A 22,428-nucleotide genomic window follows, 5' to 3' on the forward strand; every position below is an offset into this window, starting at 1 on the left:
TATTCAACCTAGAAATTCTTTCATGACGGTCATTGCTTATTGTGGTATCCGATTGAATTGCTGGCCGCAAGTGTATCTGGTAATGTGTACGCTGCGCGCGACTCCATCTGCTTGCATCTTAGGATAGGTGTAGTTTGTGCCGCTATATCCTATCTTTAAGTGACTCTGTTCATCACGGGCAAACCCATACAGACCACCTTCTGGACCATCTCGCACCCTGTAAGTCCACGTTGGAAATTTATCAGGGGCAAAACGGTCGAAGAGAGGGGAGCTTTCGGAAATTTTCAAGTGAATAACTGAGCATGCTGTTGTTTCGCAAAGCCCGTCCAGCAGCGGAAGCAATCCCGGGGACCAGCGACCACACGCGATGATAACGGTGTCTGGGTATGTCCTTTACCGTCTCGGGTCCTGATACCAGTAATATTTCGTGCCGAGTCGTGGGTAAAGGACTCAAATTCGCCCTCCCCTGGTCCGAGTATAACCTGCGCTCCCGACTTTGGCCCTGTGAAGAGCGAACATGCAGGCGTTGTCGGTCACAGCCGTCCCTCTTGCGTGTCGAGAATACCATTGTAAAATTGTAACGCTTGCCCTTCGCCTTGCGATTGACTGGTTCAATACCGTATGAGATGTTCTTGTTCTGTGGAAGCTACCTCAAAGGAAGGCAGTTCCGCCTGGTTAGTAAAAGAGAGGTTGCCATTGTTGATGAAGACTCTGCCCGAAGTCCTCATACATTCCGGAACATAAATCCCATTTTCAAGTTCGTCGTTCCAAGCACGTCAGCCTTGCACGGCTGCTGTGGAGAGATCTTGGTACTCAGTCTGTGTACCGTATGTGGATCTAATGATCTTGTTAAACTTGACTGATGCAGCGTCACATCCTTTCAGATAGTAATATAGGGTTTCTTCATATGGCTGTTTGTCGAATACAATCACACTCCGATATTCCCGTCCGCCGAGATGTAAAGCCGTGCTCAGTCCGTCGACATCTGCACATAATACCTTTATGATAATCTGATTTGCATTCTTGACGCCCGAATTAGTGTTTGCCATCGAAGAAGCGAGATCTGATGTTTTGATATCATTTTTCAGAGGCAAAGTTAGGGTTTCACACAACGTCTGATAGTAATCTAGAACGGTGGGAGGCGCTGGTTAGATGACGCCATTGCTGTACAATTCGATCATGTATCGAGTTGGGTTCTTCCTTTCCATCGCCTGGGGTATCCCCCCCCTCCAATTTCCTTCTCTCCATTCACCAGACGGCCAATTCGAGCGTGCAACAATGCTCCTAATACTTCCTCTATTTGCATTCTTTCTGTCACTGCACCTTCCCTCTACTCATACTATCGCAGGAATTCTTAATGCTCGGTCTAGCCATTCTGAAAACCCCCTCCAGAACATCAGCCTATGAACCTCTCATGATTGATCAATCACCTGCGGGTTCGGTCAATTATCATGATGGAAGGACATATAAGCAATCTTCTAGGGCAGCCTCATTTGCTGATCATACCACCAAACTACTCGTATATCTAACCCCTCAAGGTGTGGAGCAACAAACTTTGAAGCTTCTTCAAGTCTGTGGAGCCAATGGTAGCCTCATGAATAGGCAAATTAGGAGACCCGCTCTGATGGCCCACTGAGGTATACTCGGAACTTATGTCTCAAGAACGTCGCAGCTTCGTCAAGCTAGTCAGAACCTCTAAGATCCATTGCTTGCAGAGACCTCGCCCTCGCTCATAACGGGAGCAAATCCTCTCGATTTGCCTTCATGGAGGTCTGACTCCAAACTCTCTTGTCATCGTCTCTGAAGTTAAGACCTTCAACCTAGGACCAGAATCTGTACGTTTGGGTGTACGAGAATATGGTCCTCTTCATAAGACTCCACCAGATGCAGGAAATGCAGTTCTCTGCCTTGGTTGAGCAGGACTAGGGAAAGAAGCTTTCGCTTTTACTTGATCATAGACGACTAGGGAGTACACGGACTATCATTGTGACTCAGGATCCTCGCTTGGCGTTCTGGATACTTGGTTAGCTTGACTGATAGATCCATCGATATGAAACTAAAGAGCGTTTCTCCTTCTATGCCCGTACAAGCATATGGGCCCCGACAGCTTGGCAAACATGGTGTTCAGTCCAACGAGGTAGTATACATGGGAAAGGTAGGAATCTGGCCCAAGCTCAAGTGTCTCAGTCTTCAAAAGGGTCAGCAAATATGTCTGAACACGTCACAAGACTCTATCTCTAGATGCCGGCACATAATATCAATTGAGAAAGACTCTGCAAAGATAACTAAGGACCATTCTCTGGATCCGCAACCTTTCGATCGCAGGATTTCATCATCCAACTGATCTTTTTGAGCTGGTCTCTCATACTGTGCTTTATTTGCAATATCTTCCTCGGGAGCCGGCCTCCCTTGATTGTCGCTTGTGAACTGCGCTTCATACCTTATATTCACCAGAGAACAAGAATCGATAAAAGCATCCAATCGAACGATCGAACGGATGGCTTTCGGAGTCCTTGAGGATCTTACTTTGGTTAAGGTTCCAGGGACGGTCGTTTTGACAAATTCGGACGCGAACACGCTCGAAGGTCAGCCGCAATAGATCTGTTCATCTCGTGGCACTACTAATGGCCTTCGTAGAATCTCAAATGGATGGCAAGTTGAAGAAGATTGGATCTATTACACTACTTCCTCAACCAACCGACAGCTCCCATGATCCATTGAATTGGTCAGTTACTCCCCGAACAAAAGAATTGCGTATTGATGAATGACACAGGCCGTGGTTGAGGAAGAATGTTCTCTTAGTCGTGATTGCATCAGCATCTGGTGTTACGGTGTCGTAAGTGCATCGAGGAGCTGACTTGAGCCGAATTTTGAATTTCAACAGACTGGGCCCCATGATATCCCCTGGGCTGCCACTTCTGGCGATGCAGTATCAGAAGAGCCTTGACATGATATCGACTTACCTAGTCGGTTTATTCATTCTTTGGACCGGTGTCTTCACATTCTTTACTTCCGCAGCAGCCTCGGTCTGGGGCAAGAGAATGGTATTTGTGCTTTCTGCTGCGGCGTTGCTGGCACTTAACGCTTGGGGCTTCTTCGTAAAGGTGGGAAGTTATACGTCTTATGTTCTCCGATGTTGAGATTTGTTAACATATCTAGTCGTTTGAGGAATTTGTCGCGATGCGCCTGCTCCAAGGATTCGCCTCGGCTCCCTTCGAGACCCTTGTGACGTCCACTATCCAAGACCTCTTCTTCGTCCACCAGCGTGGCCAGAAGATGGCCATTTGGGGACTCATGTCAACTTGTGGGGTTCTCCTAGGGTTTGTCTAAGCCGTGCATATGGCCTGAGCCAGAGCTAATGTTTTAATAGCCAAGTCATCTCTGGTGTTATAATCGAGCGACTAGGTGTCAAATATACCTTTGGTATCAGCGCCATGATATTTGTCCCCCTTTTGATTGCGACCTTCTTCTTCGTCCCAGAGACAGTGTACCAGCGTGGTACACATTTCAAAATGGTGGATATCGTGAGTGACGAGAAGATCACAACCACCATGACTTTCCGATCTAACGTTCCCGACCATTCCCAGCATTCAGCATACGCGGTGTTTCGTGGCCGTGTTTCCAATGAGAGTTTCTTGAGGCAGCTCATAAAACCTTTCCCACTCTTCATCTATCCCGCGGTCGTGTTTGGTAGCTTCATCTATGGAAGCTTCTTCACGTGGCTAGTGGCACTATCTGTTCTATCCGTACCAATGTTCGCAGCACCACCCTACAACCTGACACCCTCGCAAGTTGGTCTGACAAACCTGCCGTTGCTTGTTGTCGGCCTTGTTGGGTCTCCCGTTTCAGGATGGATGGCCGATAAAGTGATTCGCTGCATGGCCAAGCGTAACAACGGCATCTATGAGCCCGAATTCAGACTGACCCTCATGATCCCTGGCGCACTTCTCTCCACAATTGGTTTCTTTGGCCTGGGATCCTCAATCGCACAAGGTGCAAAGATTGGATGGCCATTGGCATTCATTTCTTTGCACTCTCTTGCAATCCCGTTCGCAAGCCAGGCTGCGTTTACTTACGTTGTTGACTGCCACCCTGAAGACGCCAACCAAGCCTTTGTCACCATTGGACTCGTGAAGGCTATCCTAACATTCTTAGTTACCACGTCTGTGAACGGTTGGTTCGCGTCTCAGGGTGCAAAGATGGTTTTCTGGTCCATTGGAGGGTTGAATCTGGGAATCTGCCTGCTTACGATTCCCGTGTACGTCTTTGGAAAGAAGTTTCGAGCATTGGTAAGGAAAGCCCGTATTGAAATCTGTCACAAAATCTAGTGATAGACGGAGAAGGGCCATCAAAAACTGATAATTTGTTCTAGGTTGCCCGCAAAATCTCAACTAAGATCTCGGCTTAGGACCTCTTTGATTCTCCTGCGCGAAATCCAGCGCCCATCAATCTTGCGAAGAACAGTGATGATGTGTCAGGATGTGTTAGTAGCATAGAGCTACCAATGGCTTGATATGATGGGATATGAGATAAACGAATGATTAGGGTTTGATACCAGGTGCTCTACTTAATCGATTAACTACTACCGTCTGACGCCGCCACCACTGGTAGGGAAGCACAACGAAAGGGAAGGGCGGTCGAGAAATCAGCGTTGGCGAACTTTGTCGTATAGCTTTTGTATCGCTAGACGGGGCACAGATCTTCCTCACCATAGCCCCAGCAGTACGGCTTCTTCCAATCTTTTGACGGCAAATCGCTACGCGTATTTTTGCAGTATCATGATGTACATGAACAAATAAATGTGCACTGACGTACTCGAGCTAGTAGATGCATAACTGTTGTCTCAACTATGCCATATGAGTGCGGCGTTTTCCTCGTCTTACTGGAATTCAGGATGAAGGATTGGGTCCTCTAAACAGGCCAGTGATAGGGCAATAGGGCCAGCAATCATCAGGTTCCTGGAGATTTCCCCATCAATACGGAGTAGATCATATAAAGCTGTAGAGTCGGATCTCTTAGTGCATAAGTTCATCATGCATAGCCAATTGCTAGCTCCTACAGTGTCCCAGTCTCGTCTTCCGTAGGATCCTCATAGCTCATTCACTGGCGCAACAGGTCTACCAGTCTTGAACAGACTTCTGATGTTCTCAAAGCACTCCTTCTCGCTCTTGTGGAAAGCTACATCTGTCAAGCCACCCATGTGAGGTTGTAGGATGACTTTCTGTTCACTCAGCTCCCCGGATCTGAGCTCATCTCGGACATGAGGTTCATTGACGAAGACGTCTAGGCACCACCTTCCCGCTTCGCAGTGCCTCAAGTAGTGCATCTTCGTCCACTATTGCGCCACGGGCTGTGTTGACGAAGTATGTGCCGTCTCTCATGGCAGCAAATTCTTTCGTTGAGATAAGATTTGTGGTTTCCGCGTTGAGAGGACAGCTGATTGAGATAATGTCGGATGATCCGAGAAGGTCACTTAGTGTTGCTGAATATGTAGCGTTATATCTCGATTCTTCATCTAGGGATAGCTGATGACGATTATGATATCTGATCTTCATGTTGAACACGGCAGCCTTTTTCGCAATGTACTGAAGCAGCCAGATTGAGTCAATATCATTACATATTCTTTAGTTGAGTAATGCGCTCAGTTGCCACGAGAAGGGATATGACTCGCCTTTCCAATACTTCCCAACCCTACAATACCCAAAGTCAGTCCAGCAGGGTCTTTGCTTGGTACAATACTTTGCTTCCACGTCCCATCTCTGGCCTGTCTCTCAGCCACCGTGGTATTTCGGAGCACAGCCAGAATCAAGAACACGGCCATATCAGCTGTGGCTTCAGCGACGGCATCGATTGTGTTACAGAACCAGATCTTGTTCTCAGTCATCCAATCAATATCGAACTCATTGTATCCGGCTGAAGCGCTGGTGATGATTTTGCAGTGGGGCACAAGGGCGCCGAGTAATTCCTCGTCAAACGGCTCGTAAGCTGGCGTGCCCATACGGACAATGAAGGCATCCACTTGTCCATATTGCGCAATTAGTTTCGGTAGTCTCTCTTGAGTCTCTACGCGATTTGTTGCGTCTAGAATCTGGAAATCGAATTCTCTTTTGAAAGATTCCAAGTAGTCGTGCCCGATGAACCTGGGGTCGCCGAGCGCCACGACCCGCGGTTTCCTGGTTTGGTTTGTGGCCATTGAAAAAAATCGTCTGAGAGAATTCCGAGTTAAAGATCTGTACTGTTTCTCCCCTTGTTCAAGGAGCGGCCAGCGAGCGTTCCGTTAAGTCTAATGTTTTGACAATCAGATTTGGGTGCTGAACTGCAATCTTCGTCACTATCTTGAGGAAGACAACTGTGAATGGAGAAGCTGGACGCGGCACTCTCCGTTTTTCTTTGTATAGGGACGATGTTTGGTGGAGATCTCCACGAATAAGGTGGTTCACTGGACATGAAATTAGACTGTGACCTGAAGCCAGGCCCAGCATATGTAAAGACAAGATTACCGAGCAGAGGTTCCTACTTGGTAATTATGTCACTTGGCAAGCCCAGTGCGTCCACATAACTTGAAGGACGACACATTTCCAGAAATGAGCAGGTTCGAGACAGACGTCGTCTGGCGAAGCATACAACGTTTGCGAAATAGCGGGAAGAAGAGCTGCTAATAACATGGAAGAGGTGAGGAAAACTGGATGAAAAGTATATGACTGGGTGCACGTCCCAAGCAGAAGGTGTCGCCTGCGTTCACATCTTTAGGGTCCTTAGCAGCCCCTGAAAATGAAGCCTTGTCGCGCAATTGCAGGTCATCTGGTCAAGAAATCTGCACCATCCTTAAGCCCTCCGGCTAGGGCTTTACAAGGTTATGTGAGGGGCAGTTGGTACCCGTCGACAAGTCTTAGGACCAATTCGACTTGGCCCGTTTTAACTTCTTCGCTCTCATGGTACTTGAGATGTGGTGGAAGGTCATTAAGATCTTCAGTTGAGGATCTTAGCCGAAGCTATGAGCACTACGGTCTAAATTATTTCCTCTATAGAGTGATTATGTTTGTTGTAGGAGTCTTCTGCGCCGGGCGAATTACCAGTGGTCAATTGCAGATCCCTATTTAGTGACCGAGACATGGAACTTCCACGACTGACTAACCACTCGATAGCCGATCATACCTAGCGCGCCCATACCATGCTCAAAACCGATAGTGACTGATTATTCAGCGTCAGCCGGGAGGCATGTCTCCCTAAAATGTCTCGGATGTACTCGAAAGATCAGGATGCTGATTAACTGATGAATTGCGGCGGGGGCGGGGCTCAGAAAACTTGGTCTCGGAAGAGCCTTCCTTTCGAATGATTTTGATGGTCTTCATGCGTTCTGCGCCAACGTCGACCTCAACGCAAGCGCAAAATGGAGCTATTTGTCCATATCACATTGGAAGATGGCGGCGGGAAAGAACCCAGCTTTACAGACTCCATAAAGCCAACGATATATGTACATAAGATCTCCGCATCTCGTTCTTCAAGCCTAACCCAGCTTGAAACCGGCCTAACGTGGGGGCGATGAAGGTAAACCCTGTTTGGGATCGGGAGACACAGTCAGCCGAGCGACAATGCGTACTCTTTCGCGCTGAATGCCATTTGTAAAGATGTAAGTCGGTAGCTGCAAAACCTCCTCTCCCTCGATTCCTTCATTCTGCTGTTGGCATGTGCGCGTGCCAAAATTCTGCAGACTTCATTTCTCCCATTCATAATGCAGAGACGTCGGGATGTCATCGACTTCCGAGACAACCGTCCCGAAGCAAGATTTTCTCTGGGTCAACCATGATGCCAACAATCTGAAACCGGCGCCCCAGAATAGACAGCAGATCTTCAAACACGTCCAAAGGAAGTACCGGCCATGGAAGCGGGGGCAGGAGACCAAAGCACTCAGAAACTCAGCAAAAGTCCCCAAGCCAAAGTGGGATAGCGAGGAAGCAACAAAAAGCTCCGTTGGGGACAAGGAGGCAGTCATTGAGGTTCCCACATCGCCTAAGACTTTGATTGGAAAAGGCAATTCAGATCCGTTCGCGGCGTTTGCCTTGACGATCACGCCTGAAGCGAACCGCTTCTTGACTTTCTACAGAGATTATATCTTGCCAGCGACCTACTTCCAGATTCGCTATAAAACTAGGGCTACTCTTGCGAAGGAGAACTGGCAGGACCAGGTGACTGGACTGCACGATGTCGGCACTGGATATGCCACCCTTGCTTTCCACAGTTCTACGGCGGTAAGGTACAGTCCCACTTTGCGGCCTGCAGCTCTGAAGTTCATGAATCAAAGCATGCTCTCCTTGCGCGAGAAGATTGCCAAGGACAGCGTTGCACAAGAGGTCCCGTATGCATGGCATATGACGGTCCTGTTTGCGGCTGAGGTGAACGCTGCCAACCTCAAGAATGCCACAACGCATGGCAGAATGCTCTTCAATCTACAGAAGCAATTGTTTGCCAGGGGCAAGCTCGACTACAGGATTCTCCTGTATCAGCTGTACCTCGACTCTCAACTTAGCTCCATGTTTCTAATGCGCACGATATTTGACGTTGACTCATGGGCGCTTGACTTCATTGCGCCGGTCGGGAAAGCAGCAGCCAGGAATCCCCAGCAGATCGTGTCGCCAGATACAGTTTTAGACCCTTCGATAGACACCGAAGAGCTCCAGCAGTGGTTCCAGATTCGACGAGAACAACTCAACTACGTGTTCATGCGAATCCAGCAGCAAGTCACCACTGTCTCGCCTGTCATCACTACCTGGCGCTTTGCGAGAACATGCATCTTCAACGGCCGAATGGTACATCACTTTTTGAAAGCGGAGGCAGAGTTGAGGCGTCCCGGCTTGGAGCAGGAAGTCAAGGATCACCTATATGCTCAACAGTACCTCGCCCTTGCAGGTCTATGGCATGTGAGAGATCCGTTCATGAACCCGATCCTTCTCGGAAGGCCAATATATGACGGAACGGCGATCCTCGTCGCACTTCGGAAAACACTCGAACTGGATCGCGGAGCGGCAGAGCACCCTTTCAGCATGAGCAGCTGGGATCGGTACAAGAACGCTCGACTCTGGGCGCTGTATGTTGGCGCTCTAGCAGAGCGAGCGCCAAATACATTTTCCGCCCAGGTGGTACAATCGTTATCATGGTTCAACACGAACCTCGCCGAGCAGGCGGCTGCAATGGGCATCTGGACATGGAGTGCGGCAAAAGTGGTCTTTGATGGCTTTTTGTACCATGAATCCATGTCCGCTCTGGGATCTGACTGGTTTGAGCTGCTAATGACCAGCAGGGCAATCGCATTGCCTTTGAGAGACATGTCCACAGATAATGCAAGTTAAGGGGGCTCTATCATAAGCCTATCAATATATATGGAAATCACTGACTTCCTGGAAGCATGGAGAGCCTAGGTCAGGATTTGATGAATCTATCCCAGTCTCGAGATCACTGCGATTCGAAGACCACATGAAATTGAAACATTGTGAATGCCGATGTTAGAATGTTGATGACTCACCCGAAAACTGCTACATTGTGGGTGATTCTGCACTTTCGCCTGCTGATGTAAGACTTGACTGCTTCGGATGAAACTGTTTAATTGTTAGCCTCAGTAGAAAGGTTTGATCGGGTCTGAGAGGCAAGAGTGCGCTCGTTTGTATTGGCACATTCAAATAGGCATGATTCAACATAGACGCTTAGCTATGAATAGGATCTGGTCTTAGAGGCATTGCGTTGCCTCTAATTCGCCTTGGCAACCAGCGAGAAATTATTACTCTCAACGCAAGATAGTTGACATCACAGGCATCTCTAACAAACTTGCGGGTCACTATTCTGAGATATGCTAGGCTCCAAGATGCTCGTCTTCGGTGGTACGGGCCATTCCGGTACCTGCCTGCTACGTGAGTTCCTTTCCGAGGACATGCAACAGCATTGTTCGCAAGAAATCCGACAAATGTCCCTGAAGATCTCAGATTCAACCCACAACTTGAGGTGGGGTGTTCACTGAAGTGCCGGTTCGAGGCATGCGAATTTGGTACTAAAAGACCATGCAGGTTATCAAAGGCGAGCTTCGTGATCGCGATGCGCTCTTGACTGCGATATCCCAAAGCAACGTGATACGATCACTGATGGAGCCCAACACGCTTTTCGATGTCAATCAGACCACGTACATGGAGTTTAACGAGACAGGGTTCAGCCGATGAATCAGCACAGCGCACAGGGGATTTTCGCCATCAGCACTCTCTCGGTTTGGCAGCCAGAGGACCGAATTTTTGCTGGGACGACTAATCGTAGCAGCACTAGTCTTCTTCATCGCTCACTTCGGTTGGCAAACTGCCCGTGCTATTGGGCGTGTTTTCGAGGAACGGGGGGGGGGGGGGGGGGGGGGGGGGGGGGTTAGCCTGGACAGTCTTCCGGATTGCTGCTATACGTGGCGGCCACAGCTTGCGGACTGGAAGAACAACCGCGAAGATAGAGAGACTTTTGAGGGTTGGATTGGACAGGAGGGATGGTTTCCTGAATAGAAGAGAGCAGCCCTCGCGAGGTGGTTAGGAGACGCAGTCGAGGACGGAAGCCAAGATGGGTTCGAAAGATGCCTGCCGTAAGTCGATTAAGTGGAGGGAATGCAAGAAATACATGATAAATACCTAGGGCTTGAAAGGTCTCGACCTTCAAGATGGCATTCATGGCCACAAATTCCCCTGCTGGCAGACCAAGAGGCATTGATTCGACATAGGACTTACTATCAGCAAGGCCTAGATTGCTGGGAGCTGAGACTATATCACAGACTCATAGACCGGTGCTCCTAGAATCTTTTATATATCGATATGGATCACTCCACACAAGAAATGAAGTTGTACTAATAACATTTGCGTGCATTCTATTCCATGTTTGAGCAATAGATGTGATCTTAAAGCGGCGACTGGTAACCGGAGTGACTTTGATTCACACGTGATCACCTATTAGAAGTGACTAGCAACACCAGCCTAAATATTTCCAGGAACTACATTTTTCGACAGCCAGCTCAACGTCTCTTCCAGACACATAGCCACCACGCTCCATAGACGTTCGGTCTCCAAGTGGCCTCTCGGGATGGCTCCACGACTGCAACTGCGCTCACTGAGCCAACTGGCGGAGCTGCAAGTCTTCGCCAAACCTCATATCTGCGGCCGCTGCTCATATGCAACAGCAGTATCAACCGTGCCAGCCTTCTCAGACGCGGAGATAGAATCTTCACGACCGCCTTTGAAACGTTATCCTTCCAATCAGCCGCCCTCACACCGAGACCCTAAATACCGGAAATCTCAACGTATCCGGTCCTACGTCTCGCTCCTCCAAACCACACCCTTGATCATCCTCTTCCAACACAACTCTCTCAAGGCCATAGAATGGACCGGCATCCGTCGCGAGCTGACGTCTGCACTACGGAAGCTAGACGCCCAGCTCCTAACTCAAGGCGCGGCTCAAGAGGACTTGATTGGAGAGTACGTCAAGCTACAGGTCATCAAGACCACCATGTTCGAACCCGCACTGCGGATCGCCGAGTACTACCGACCGGAGGAGCAGAGTCAACGAGAGAAACTCATTCCTACCCTGGCGGGGATTGGTTCCGTGGCCGCAGACCCTTCCCTCACGCACGCCCTATCCGAATCCGCATACCAAGCCATCCAAGAACACAAGGGCGTGCATCCCTTGACACCCCTCCTAACAGGCTCCCTTGCTATCCTGACCTTCCCGACCGTGTCGCCGCAGCACATTAAGACGGCATTCTCCATCCTCACACCACAGGCGCCTCAGTTCCCTGCTCCACCGCGCCGTTTGAACCCATCGCTCTATGAACTGCCAGTGCAGGAGGGATTGAAGAAGTTGATGCTCCTCGGGGCCCGTATCGACGGCCAGGTCTTTGACAAGGACGGCACGAAGTGGGTGGGAAGCATCGAAGGTGGAATGACTGGTCTGCGCGCACAGCTCGTTGGCCTGCTTCAAGGCTTTGGCGCCGGTCTCACTCATACACTGGAGAGTGCCGGCAGAAGCATTTGGTTCACCATGGAGAGTAGGAGAAATATGCTTGAAGAGGGCAAGACTGGCCAAGGAGAGCAACCTGCAAAGACCGGGTAGGGCCATGCCCTGGCTTTGGCAGGGAGAGCGGCAGTGCGGGCCGTGGTAGGGCTTTTCCCGCTCCGCTTTCAAGAAGAGTTTGCTTAAAGTGGGAGGTCGAGCCCTGTTGGCCATGTGTTTATCGGGGCCAACTGTATGAGTAAGGACGGCGAAAAGGATCGACTTGTCCCATTTATAGACATTGAACTTGCTGGATCAAAGTGGAAATTTGTCTCTACATAGAAAATATGACTGCACAGCCATATCATTTCACAAAAGAGTTACCGAGAGCTCTTGGCTCTTGCTTTCGACCGCTTACATGCTTGCGCTTCTTCCACTATGAGCAAATATGCGCTCATTAGCAACCACACCCTCCCCACAAGCAAAGCTGCTTAGCCATTGACAGATATTTTGAGCCAATCGCAAGACCACTGAATGCTGATCAAGGTTCAGAACAGTGGTATCCAGCTTAATGGCAGACACCCACACAGTATATGCTTGCACACCCATTGCCCAGCCTGGGTGTGGACGCCACTTCCAAGCCCACTGAAGAGATAATACAAGAAGCCTATCCATGGGCTCACATCCACGGTGAGTACTCGTACATTGCAGAGACAGTTAACAGCAAGCAGAATCAGGTTCAGAGGAGGTCCTTTGCTACAAAGAGACCAATAGGCGAGGCTGCAGAAAATTTTGGGCCATCAAAGAATGGACTCGAAATCTCAACTGTGCCCAGTCACCTATGTTGCTTTCGCAGGTTTCTTGATGGCAGGAGAGTCCACGCCATAAACGGACTTGTGCTCTTCCAGGTATCGTTCGCGGTCGGCGGCGGCTTTATTGTTATATGGCTAGGCAGAAGAGTTAGTGGACATTTTCATGCATCTGCAAATTAATCATTGGTTCTTACCTTCTTCGCATTGTCAGAAAGCTGAGCCCATTCTTTGCCAATCAGCTTGGCACTTTCGCCGACAGAAAGGCCTTGAAGATCTCCAGAAGCGTAACGGTCGCCGAAGAAGTATGAGTATGCATTGCGAGGTTGTTTGACAGATCGATCGTCTTGGATTTGTCTGTAAGTGGTCTTATGGCCTGCGGCTTTTGCTTGTGCGGTGAGCTGTTTGCGAGCATTGTTCGCCTTTTTGATTTCAAGAGGTGTATGGCTTTGAACCCATTTCTTGTATGCTTGCGCATTTTTCTGTGCATTGGCGTTCGCTTCGTGATTGAGACGCTAAACCCAATGTCAGCAGGTGTAAATCTCAAATACTGAGGGGTATTCTAACTTCGCGCTCTTCTGGCGATAGATTCCGATACTTGGTAGAAACGCTGTTAGCACTGGCGGCTATACTGCCATGGGATCCTTTGCTCTCGGCTACAAGGAGCAATGTGTACGCAGTTGCGGGGAGCTGCTTGGGTTTGTCGAGGAGTGCTGCATTCCGCAATTCCACACGAGCAGCTCGGGCTTTCTGGGCTACAGCAGTCTTGGTTGGGGCTTTCTTGACTCTGGGCTTCTTTGCTTTAGGCTTCGTCGCAACCTTCTTCTTTGATTTCCTCACTCCCTGCTTCTTGGCCGCAGGTTTCTTGGGGCCTGCCCTTTTGGTTCCTGTAGTGCTTCTGGAGGCTGCTCTGGATTTGCGGGCGGGTTTGGCAGCGGTTGTCGCGTATGTTCGAGCCTGCTTGAACCGGGCGGTAAGTTCAGAAAAGCCGTTGCGAAGTGTTTGATGGTGATTATTGGTGAAACATGCACAGGAGACGCGTAGATACGAGTTGGATGGACCAGGTCGCGTGAACGGTCGGGCTGAATTGGCCCAGAGCTTGGATAAGCCTCGTGAGTAAGTAGGTGCAGCCGCCATTACGGCCTGGGACAAAGGAATGAGAGGAGATGTGATCTAAAGACAAGACCTAGTGTTGGGACAGTTACTCGTAAGATCTGAGCAACATGAATGGCATTGTATGCTTCATAAGTTGTGGGTGGCTGGGGTGACGGGTACCTTCGCATTGGACTTGCTGCCTCTTGAAACGCGTGACAACGTTGCTTGCTGTGGCTTGAGCTCCCACTTTGATCACGTGCAAGATCGGGTCGGTCAGACTAGCATCCGAAGGCCAAGCAAATGAGGGACCGCGGTCGGAAAAATGTCCAGGCGGCAACGGCACAAGGTATTATCGACTGTTATTGCAGTCGCAGCCTCGACACATCTTGATGGTACGACATAGGAAGCCAAACTAATTCTATCATTCGCCAGCAGCAGTAAATGATTTACCATATCCCCTCTCCCTTCCTTGTATTCTCCTTTGCCTGAAGCCACCATATGGTGGGCCACAGTGCAGATTCCCGTCTCCTCGTGGTAGCCAAACAAAGTCGACACTTCGAGCCTGGTCCTGGGGCGGGTTACGCAGTAAAGCCCACTTGATTTGCAGCCACAGGATGGCTAGGCACGGGGACACTCGCTCACCATCACCTGTAGGCAGTTCATATTCCTCGTCAAAACGGAGCCGAAGAGATGAAGCTCGATACGAAAGCAGCCGTCGGGACGATGACAGAACCCATAGGAGGAAGCATTCTAGATCTCGGAGTCCTGAGGTGAGCCGTCATCGGACCAGTAGCTTACGATCTTACATGCTAACCATTTATCTTACCAGCGTCGGCCTCGCGATCGCGATAGGGACAGAGACCGAGATCGGGATCGAGACCGCGACCCTAACCGAGATGGTCACCGACGACGAGATCGTTCCTTAGATCGCCGTTACGACCATCGAAGAGACGAAGACTACTACTACTCGAGGAGGGACAGATCAAGAGAGCGCAGACGGTCAAGGGACCGTGCCGATCGCCGCAGGAGCCGAGACAGAGACCCTCGCTCAAGGCACGATGAACCTCGTGACAAGGACCGCCGGGTTAGAGATGAATCTACAGAATCACGGAAGCGCAAGAGGGATTCCAGTAGAGACCGCCCTGCGAAGAAAGATCTAACTGATGTGTCCCGAGAAGTAAGTCAAGCCACACGCTCCTGTGTGTCCAGTGCTCATCGCTCTATTCAGACCTCGAAACCTTCAACGCCAACCGCGCTCACAGCAGAAGACCAAAAGGCAGCCCGACTTGCCAAATTGGACCAATGGAAGAGGAAACAGGCTGAAGAACAAGCTAAGAAGCAAAAGGAACTTGAGGCTGCTGGCGGTGCGCGCAGTATTTTGAATGAGATTGACCGAAGAGCAGGACTTTCTCCAGCTGCGGTCTCACCACAGTCTGCCACAACACCCGTCACAGTAGATATCCCTTCTCCAGCTCCCATGCCTTATGCAGGCAAATTCGATCCAAAAGCAATCGCAAAGAAGGCCCATCATACCTCCTCTGCAACCAAAGTCCTTGGCGGTGATATCACTACCCCGGCTGTTACAAATGGCCACCCATTGAAGACGAGCTCGTCAACTTCTACGTCCAATTCACCGACAAATTCCCACCTCGCAAAATCGTTGAAGGCCACTGGCAATCTGGGCAAATTTGGACTCGGAAGCAAAGCTTCTATCGATACCGATGTTGCCAAGAGGTCTTTAGATTTTGAGGATGACGAAGGTACGAAGAAGAAACTGGAAAAGTTGCCGAATATGATCCTCGAGCAGACTAATGGTACACCTGATGCTCAACCTGACGAAGCCGACGAGGGAGATGATGACGTTGATCTCCAAGACGGTGATGCAGGAGAGGCGGGGCTCGCTGCCGCACGTGCTGCTGCAGAACAACGTAGCAAAGCTGAAAGGGGGGAAGACACTAATATGGTTGATGCACCTGCAGCTCCTGATGCAACAGCTGCCGAGATACAAGAAGATAAGGAAGAAGTTGACGCTCTCGATGCTTTTATGCTGGACCTGAACCCCGTTACAAGAGTAGGGCCCTTCAAGCAGAAGGACAGCTTGAAGTCTCGACAACGTGAGCCAGAGGCTCTTTTCGGAGATGACGAAGTCGAACTAACCGCGGTCGACGATGAGAATCCCGATAATATATTATCCATGGCTAGTGCAACAGCCAAGAAGAAAAAGAAAGATATACCTGCTGTAAACCATTCCAAAGTTCCATATCAACCTTTCCGTCGGAATTTCTATTCAGAACCCATCGATATGGCAGACTGGACAGAAGAAGAAGTGATAAGCCTCCGAATGCAGCTCGACAACATCAAAGTACGAGGTATTGATGTTCCAAAGCCTGTTCAGAAATGGGCACAGTGTGGTCTGGGCGTTCAAGTTTTGGAAGTCATTCAAAAGCTGGGTTATGAAGCACCAACGAGTATCCAGGCCCAAGCGGTACCAGCAGTCATGTCTGGCAGAGATGTCATCGGTGTGGCAAAGACTGGATCTGGCAAGACGATAGCATTCTTGCTTCCAATGTTTCGACATATCAAAGATCAACGTCCTCTCGAGCCACTTGATGGGCCTATTGGCTTAATCCTGAGCCCCACAAGAGAGTTAGCTACACAAATTCACAAAGAGTGCAAACCTTTCTTGAAGGCTCTAGGACTGAGAGCAGTTTGCGCCTATGGCGGTGCACCTATCAAGGATCAGATTGCCGATCTCAAGAGAGGTGCTGAGATCGTGGTTTGCACACCTGGTCGTATGATCGACCTACTCGCTGCCAACAGTGGCCGAGTAACAAACTTGAAGCGAATAACATATGTCGTTCTTGACGAGGCTGATCGAATGTTCGACATGGGTTTTGAGCCACAGGTCATGAAGATACTGTCCAACATCCGACCAGATCGCCAAACGGTTCTATTTTCTGCAACTTTTCCACGCCAGATGGAAGCGCTCGCGAGAAAGACACTATCTAAGCCAGTTGAAATCGTTGTTGGTGGGCGAAGTGTTGTAGCCCCCGAAATTACTCAAGTTGTGGAGGTTCGAGAAGAAAGTACGAAGTTCATTCGACTGCTCGAGCTCCTTGGTAAATTGTACGAGGATGACAAGAACGAGGACGATCGGGCACTGATTTTTGTTGATCGACAAGAGTCAGCAGATGGTCTTCTTCGAGATTTGATGAGGAAAGGGTACCCTTGTATGTCAATTCATGGAGGCAAGGATCAGATTGACAGGGACTCGACCATTGACGATTTCAAGGCTGGAGTTGTCCCAATTTTAATAGCTACATCTGTTGCTGCTCGCGGACTTGATGTCAAACAGTTGAAGCTTGTTGTCAATTACGATGCCCCAAATCATCTTGAGGACTACGTGCACCGAGCTGGGCGTACAGGCAGGGCAGGAAACACTGGGACTGCAGTCACTTTCTTAACGGAGGATCAGGACAGGTATGCCGTTGACATCGCAAAGGCGCTGAAGCAAAGTGGTCAACCTATACCTGAGCCGGTCCAGAAATTGGTTGATTCGTTTATGGAGAAAGTCAAGTCTGGCAAAGAAAAAGCTGGTGCTTCAGGTTTTGGGGGCAAAGGTTTGGAACGACTTGACCAAGAACGTGATGCCGCCAAAGCTCGAGAACGCAAAACTTTCAAGACCGGCGAAGAAGGTGATGAGCAGGAAGAAAAAGAGGAAGAAAAGGATGTTAAGGTCGGCGACGACATTTTCTCCAAAGCTGCATCCGGTGTCAAAGCATCCGAAACCCCATCATCCACCGCGCTTCCTGGTGTACCCAAAGGTATTGATCTCGATGGAAAAATCACAGTCCATAAGACTGAGCGAGAAACTCCATCGGCCGGGCCTACAAACCAGATGGACAAGGTCGCTGCGGCGGTTGGTGCCATCAATCAGAAATTATCCAAGGCCGGGGTCATGCGCTCTGGTGTTCCTATTGACAACAAAGGCCCGGACGCTGGGGCTTTCCATGCCACTTTGGAGATCAACGATTTTCCCCGTAAGTACCTTCTTGTTCTCTCAACTAGATCCATTTCTAACAATTTCTATAGAAAAAGCACGTTGGGCCGTCACCAACCGTACAAACGTCGCGAAAATCCTCGAATCGACTGGCACCTCCATCACCACGAAAGGCTCCTTCTACCCCACTGGCAAAGAGCCTGGACCAAACGAAAACCCGAAGCTGTATATTCTTGTTGAAGGCGATACTGAGGTCGTGGTACACGACGCAATGCGTGAGTTGATGAGGTTATTGAAGGAAGGCACCATGAGCGCCGCCGATGCAGCTGAGAGGACAACAGGTCGCTACTCAGTCGTCTAAGTTTTCAAATGAGGCAGATAAGGTCCCTGATTCGAAGTATCCAACTCGTTGCTAGACAATAAGATCGGAGTGAGAAAATCTAGCTAGCGAGGCCATGAGTCTAACCTTAATTGTGCTCTTCCCTTTCCCATTCCGCTATTTGATTCCACCAACTCCGTCCTGTTTTGACGAATGTTTTCTTGGCCACTGCTTTACATGCTTACATGCCTTTGGTACCCAGGTATACCGTAAATGGATAAGCCCCTCGCCTTCCTTCTGCCGACTTTGGCTATCAAATCACGTGTTCTTCAACCCAAAAGAGCAAGGGGCAACAGAGATGACTGGGCCAAACGCATGCACGACGAACCCGTCGTGCGTGTTGCACACAGCTACGACCACTCGCAATGGTATGACTTGGCTACGTCAAACCAACCTAACAAGGATTTTCCTAGAACCATAGTCCCCATTTATGGTCCACACGCCTTTCGGCAGCTGGCATTTTCCAGCCAGTTTGCCGCACTAACCAGACCGTTACTAGTTAGCATGAAGATCTACTTGGGCAGGTTCTGGCGCTACGATCTCCGTTGAGGCAACGAGAATGATCGACCCGCTTCATCGTTGGATAACACATGTGGGTCTTGTCTATCCTTTGAGTACCTGCCTAAGGTAAGAAAGGGGAGTCAGCCGTGCTATGTTGGCGAAGTTTCCAGATCATGCTTTCTACCGTTTAGGGGTGTCCTGTTCGTGAGTCACACTTTGTAAGTTTGTGAGGGAAGTGGCGATGGGAGAAGGGAGAGGAGAGGAGGAATAGAAGCGGAGGGAAAGGAGCATTTGTGTTCAAGATCAACAATGCCCTCCCTCATCAGTGATCATTGGTTGCTGGAAGCAGCTTGCTTTGATGGCATTCTCCTTGCTCCCAGTCCTCACTCCTCTCAAGGGAAGAAGAGATTGGCATACTGCCCTAAGTGTACACCCGAACTATCACTGGAGACCTGTGTACCTGTTCCCTCCCAGCATCACTAGTTTATACCTAGGCCCTCGAGAATCAAGTTGAAGCCGTGGTCTTTGACTTGAATCTACACCTAATTTTTTCTTGATGTCGCTAGATCCCTTGAGGCATGTGATGAGCGGGAGCTACAGAATCCAGGTATAGCCTCACGGTCTAGGGCTCGAGCTAGCCGCCCGTCAGGGCATTAATGGGAGTTAGTTTGGTCACAATGTGTATGTGTGTGAATTGATTTTTCAGGGCTTCACGTCTTTAGCTAATGGTACATGTTCTCGGGCCTATAATCTTCAAGCAAGGGTATCTCTGTCATCAATCGTTATACATGATGTCGTAATGTTTTGTACAAGTGTCCTGCCCTGTTTTGGTTTAGGCTCTGAAATTGCTCCGATTTCCAGACTAAATTCCAATCAGTTGTATTGTTCATGGGTATCTCAATGTCATCAATCAACTGTATGCCCTCTTCGTGAATTCTTTCTAGTAATCCTGTGTTAGTGTATGTCATTGAGCTCTGAATTCTCTGGATCTGTTCGAGTGTGACCGTCTATCCGAAATGCTGGTCCGGGAAAGCTGTTGCAAGCAAAGAAGGGGTCAGTCAGAGGTCAATAGTAAACAGTGGATAAGATGTTGCAACTACTTACATGTTGTTGGCGAGAAGCTTGCAAAGTGGGGTCTCCTGGGGCTTTACCACCCAACCGCCCTCTTCCCAGGAGTTCCTGTTGTTAGTAGATGTGAGGTAGTAAATGTTAGTCGTTGTCGATGTTGTGACTTGGTGGCATTGTCAATTGTCTGAATGCCTATAAGATAATCAGACTTCTAATGTCCGGTGCAAGATCGTGAAAGAAGGGAGGTACCTATTGAATGGTCGAGCAATAGCCAGCATGGAGAAAAGTGATGTTTGGAAACTACCCGACCACCCACTTTCCAAGGATGAGGATGCTGCTGGTCAGTATCCTTCCACTTGTGTTAGTTTCTGTAAGGTGCTACTGGTAGGCACTGAACGAAGGTAAGGTTAGTACTTGCAAAGGATTAGGGAGAATAGAGGAAAGGGAATACCTTTGGTTAGTAGAGTAAGAGCCAACAGAATTCTTGGAAACCACCCGACCACCCGCTTTCCAAGAGTGAGGGTGCTATTAGTTAGCATTGTGTCAGTCGTGTTGATCTCACATTGTCTGTCTGGTGACGTGTTGCTGAAAGAGCTATGGATGGAGAGACAGTTAGTATCTATTCACGATCAGAGGCAATAGGGAGGGAATACCTTTGGCTTGTAGAGTAAGAGCCAATAGAGTGTTTGGAAACCATCCATCCGCCCGCTTTTCAAAAGATGAAGATGCTGTGTGTTCGTCTTGTGTTCGGGTTTTTGAGAGGGAGGGTAGTGGTAGGGATGCGATCTGTTAGTTAAGTCGATGACAAAGATGTGTGACTTCCGTTCTGGCCGACTCCCGACCTATAGCTTCTGAAGTCCCCTTTGTTCCACAATAAAATTCTCGAAGCTGTCCCAGTCCAACTGCTGGCGCTCCTCCTTTCCACCAGGCTTTCCAGTCCCACTGCTGGTGCCATCCTCCGAGCTGTCTGTCCCACTCGCTTGCAGAATCTACAAGGCCGTCCAATGAGCTTCAGCCCTTAAGGTGGTTGGACTTTGTCAACGCTAGTTAAAGGGTTGGAGCCTTAGATGGTGTAGAATAGGGGCTCTTGAGCGATCACTCTGTTGAAATAGTCTCCGAAGGATCTGTCGCTGCTGGACCATTCGGAACTGATGCTCATTGGTCCCAAGTCCAACCTCAAGAGCCCTGTAGAGCTAGGGTCGGTTGAGTCCAAGTTGGACTCCATGGTGTTGACGACCCCGTCTCTGAGGACGGCCTGTAGCACCTGTTGCTCAGGCGGTGTCTGTATGGCCATGGCCACAGTGTTAATGCCGGTATTGCTGGCGTCCGGCAACGGGTCAGCAATTTGCTGAGGCTCGATGTCGATCAAGCCGGCGTCGAACTGGAACTCATTTACCCGGACGCCAGCGGGAAGGTCCTTTTGGAGAACTAGACCCCAACTTAGTGGCTTGAGACGGCACTTGTTCTCGTGCCGCCTCATATTCTTGGGGAGGCTTTTGTGACGACAGCCTCTCCATTGGCACACTAACGCGTTCGTTTCCAGTGTTTGGTGTGCCGTTTTCCTGTGGTCGCTGAGGGTCTTGGCTGTGATCGACCCACGCCACTTGCAACCGATTTCGGGGCAACGAAGCAGTTCGCCAGTGTGCTTCCTCGTGTGCTCTGCGAGGCTGGCCTTTGTCGTGTAGCTTTTGGTGCAACCAATCCAGGCGCAGTAGAATCTTTTGCCCTGTTGTCGAGCCATTCTGGACGATTCAACAACAGGCGGGCGGAAGATCTTGAGAGTAAGGTTGGATGTATGAAGGTGGCGGCTTCCAAGAACTTAAGGGTAAGGTTAGGGGCGAAGGAAGAGGTTGCAGGTGTACACTGTTTGTAAGAGATACTGTTCTAGATTGAAGCACTCGTCAGGGGAAATGACTTGGCTTTAGATGAAATAGTAGCCTACATCAGTATCGTATGTACAACACTCTCTGAGAGTAATCAATGGTGAAGGGGGGAAAGGGTAGGCTTAAATATGAATTTGGTTCGTACATATCATTGCTATGTTCCATTCCTTACGCACTAGAAAAGTCTGTGTGCAGTATACTTCAAAACAAAGGCGATGACTCCGTTGCGCTTTGGGGGGGGGGGGGAGAAAAACATGCATGGGGAACAGTGTTTGAGGTTGTCTTTGGTACCGAGATGCTGTTGCGAGTGTAGCGAGTGTGAGGCAGCATCGAACCAAGCAGTGATCAATTGAAGTGGATAGGTGGGACTGGAAACATCACAAGTGCAAACGCAGAAGTATTCTGCTATAGACTTACTTCTTCAGTATGTGGGTCGAGACACAACTGCTATGCGACCCAAAGTGAAAGCATAATTCGGTCATGACACTGGCGCAGTGGTCTTCGTCTTGAAAGTCTAAGTCTATCGCGATTGACGAGAACACAAACATGGCCCGCTTTGGGCGGAAGCAGTCTTGTGAGGTGAGCCAGGGAGTAATAGTGCGAACTGGGCCGAGACGAGGCACAAATGTGTGGGGTTCGTATCGACTTCAGAAACCATGTCCTTAGCACAGGATAGCGAGTTGGGAATCGGAT

General features: G+C 49.5%; 8 protein-coding genes across 8 annotated transcripts; 4 read left to right on the forward strand and 4 right to left on the reverse strand.

The window, feature by feature from the left end:
• Positions 1 to 2,497: 2,497 nt before the first annotated feature.
• A1O9_07629 (uncharacterized protein) lies at positions 2,498 to 4,328 on the forward strand (the record flags this gene model as incomplete). The annotated part of the gene is made up of 6 exons (XM_013403184.1): positions 2,498 to 2,585; positions 2,638 to 2,725; positions 2,774 to 2,836; positions 2,885 to 3,104; positions 3,160 to 3,320; positions 3,371 to 4,328. The coding sequence occupies 6 exons, from the start codon at positions 2,498 to 2,500 to the stop codon at positions 4,326 to 4,328; spliced, it is 1,578 nt and encodes a 525-aa protein (XP_013258638.1).
• A 761-nt stretch (positions 4,329 to 5,089) lies between these two features.
• A1O9_07630 (uncharacterized protein) lies at positions 5,090 to 5,326 on the reverse strand (the record flags this gene model as incomplete). The annotated part of the gene is made up of 1 exon (XM_013403185.1): positions 5,090 to 5,326. The coding sequence occupies one exon, from the start codon at positions 5,324 to 5,326 to the stop codon at positions 5,090 to 5,092; it is 237 nt and encodes a 78-aa protein (XP_013258639.1).
• Positions 5,327 to 5,641: 315 nt separating this feature from the next.
• Positions 5,642 to 6,193, reverse strand: A1O9_07631 (uncharacterized protein; the record flags this gene model as incomplete). Its single annotated transcript, XM_013403186.1, has 1 exon — positions 5,642 to 6,193. The coding sequence occupies one exon, from the start codon at positions 6,191 to 6,193 to the stop codon at positions 5,642 to 5,644; it is 552 nt and encodes a 183-aa protein (XP_013258640.1).
• A 1,555-nt stretch (positions 6,194 to 7,748) lies between these two features.
• Positions 7,749 to 9,347, forward strand: A1O9_07632 (uncharacterized protein; the record flags this gene model as incomplete). Its single annotated transcript, XM_013403187.1, has 1 exon — positions 7,749 to 9,347. One exon carries the CDS (start codon positions 7,749 to 7,751, stop codon positions 9,345 to 9,347), a length of 1,599 nt encoding a protein of 532 aa, XP_013258641.1.
• Positions 9,348 to 11,094: 1,747 nt separating this feature from the next.
• A1O9_07633 (uncharacterized protein) lies at positions 11,095 to 12,120 on the forward strand (the record flags this gene model as incomplete). The annotated part of the gene is made up of 1 exon (XM_013403188.1): positions 11,095 to 12,120. The coding sequence occupies one exon, from the start codon at positions 11,095 to 11,097 to the stop codon at positions 12,118 to 12,120; it is 1,026 nt and encodes a 341-aa protein (XP_013258642.1).
• A 719-nt stretch (positions 12,121 to 12,839) lies between these two features.
• On the reverse strand, positions 12,840 to 13,946 carry A1O9_07634 (uncharacterized protein; the record flags this gene model as incomplete). Its single annotated transcript, XM_013403189.1, has 3 exons — positions 12,840 to 12,947; positions 13,007 to 13,324; positions 13,377 to 13,946. The coding sequence occupies 3 exons, from the start codon at positions 13,944 to 13,946 to the stop codon at positions 12,840 to 12,842; spliced, it is 996 nt and encodes a 331-aa protein (XP_013258643.1).
• Positions 13,947 to 14,594: 648 nt separating this feature from the next.
• On the forward strand, positions 14,595 to 18,265 carry A1O9_07635 (uncharacterized protein; the record flags this gene model as incomplete). Its single annotated transcript, XM_013403190.1, has 3 exons — positions 14,595 to 14,674; positions 14,757 to 17,944; positions 17,997 to 18,265. The coding sequence occupies 3 exons, from the start codon at positions 14,595 to 14,597 to the stop codon at positions 18,263 to 18,265; spliced, it is 3,537 nt and encodes a 1,178-aa protein (XP_013258644.1).
• A 2,650-nt stretch (positions 18,266 to 20,915) lies between these two features.
• Positions 20,916 to 21,593, reverse strand: A1O9_07636 (uncharacterized protein; the record flags this gene model as incomplete). The annotated part of the gene is made up of 1 exon (XM_013403191.1): positions 20,916 to 21,593. One exon carries the CDS (start codon positions 21,591 to 21,593, stop codon positions 20,916 to 20,918), a length of 678 nt encoding a protein of 225 aa, XP_013258645.1.
• Between the last annotated feature and the right edge of the window lie 835 nt (positions 21,594 to 22,428).

Source organism: Exophiala aquamarina (assembly GCF_000709125.1).
Source record: "Exophiala aquamarina CBS 119918 chromosome Unknown aczIA-supercont1.6, whole genome shotgun sequence".
NCBI classification, from domain to species: Eukaryota; Fungi; Ascomycota; class Eurotiomycetes; order Chaetothyriales; family Herpotrichiellaceae; genus Exophiala; species Exophiala aquamarina.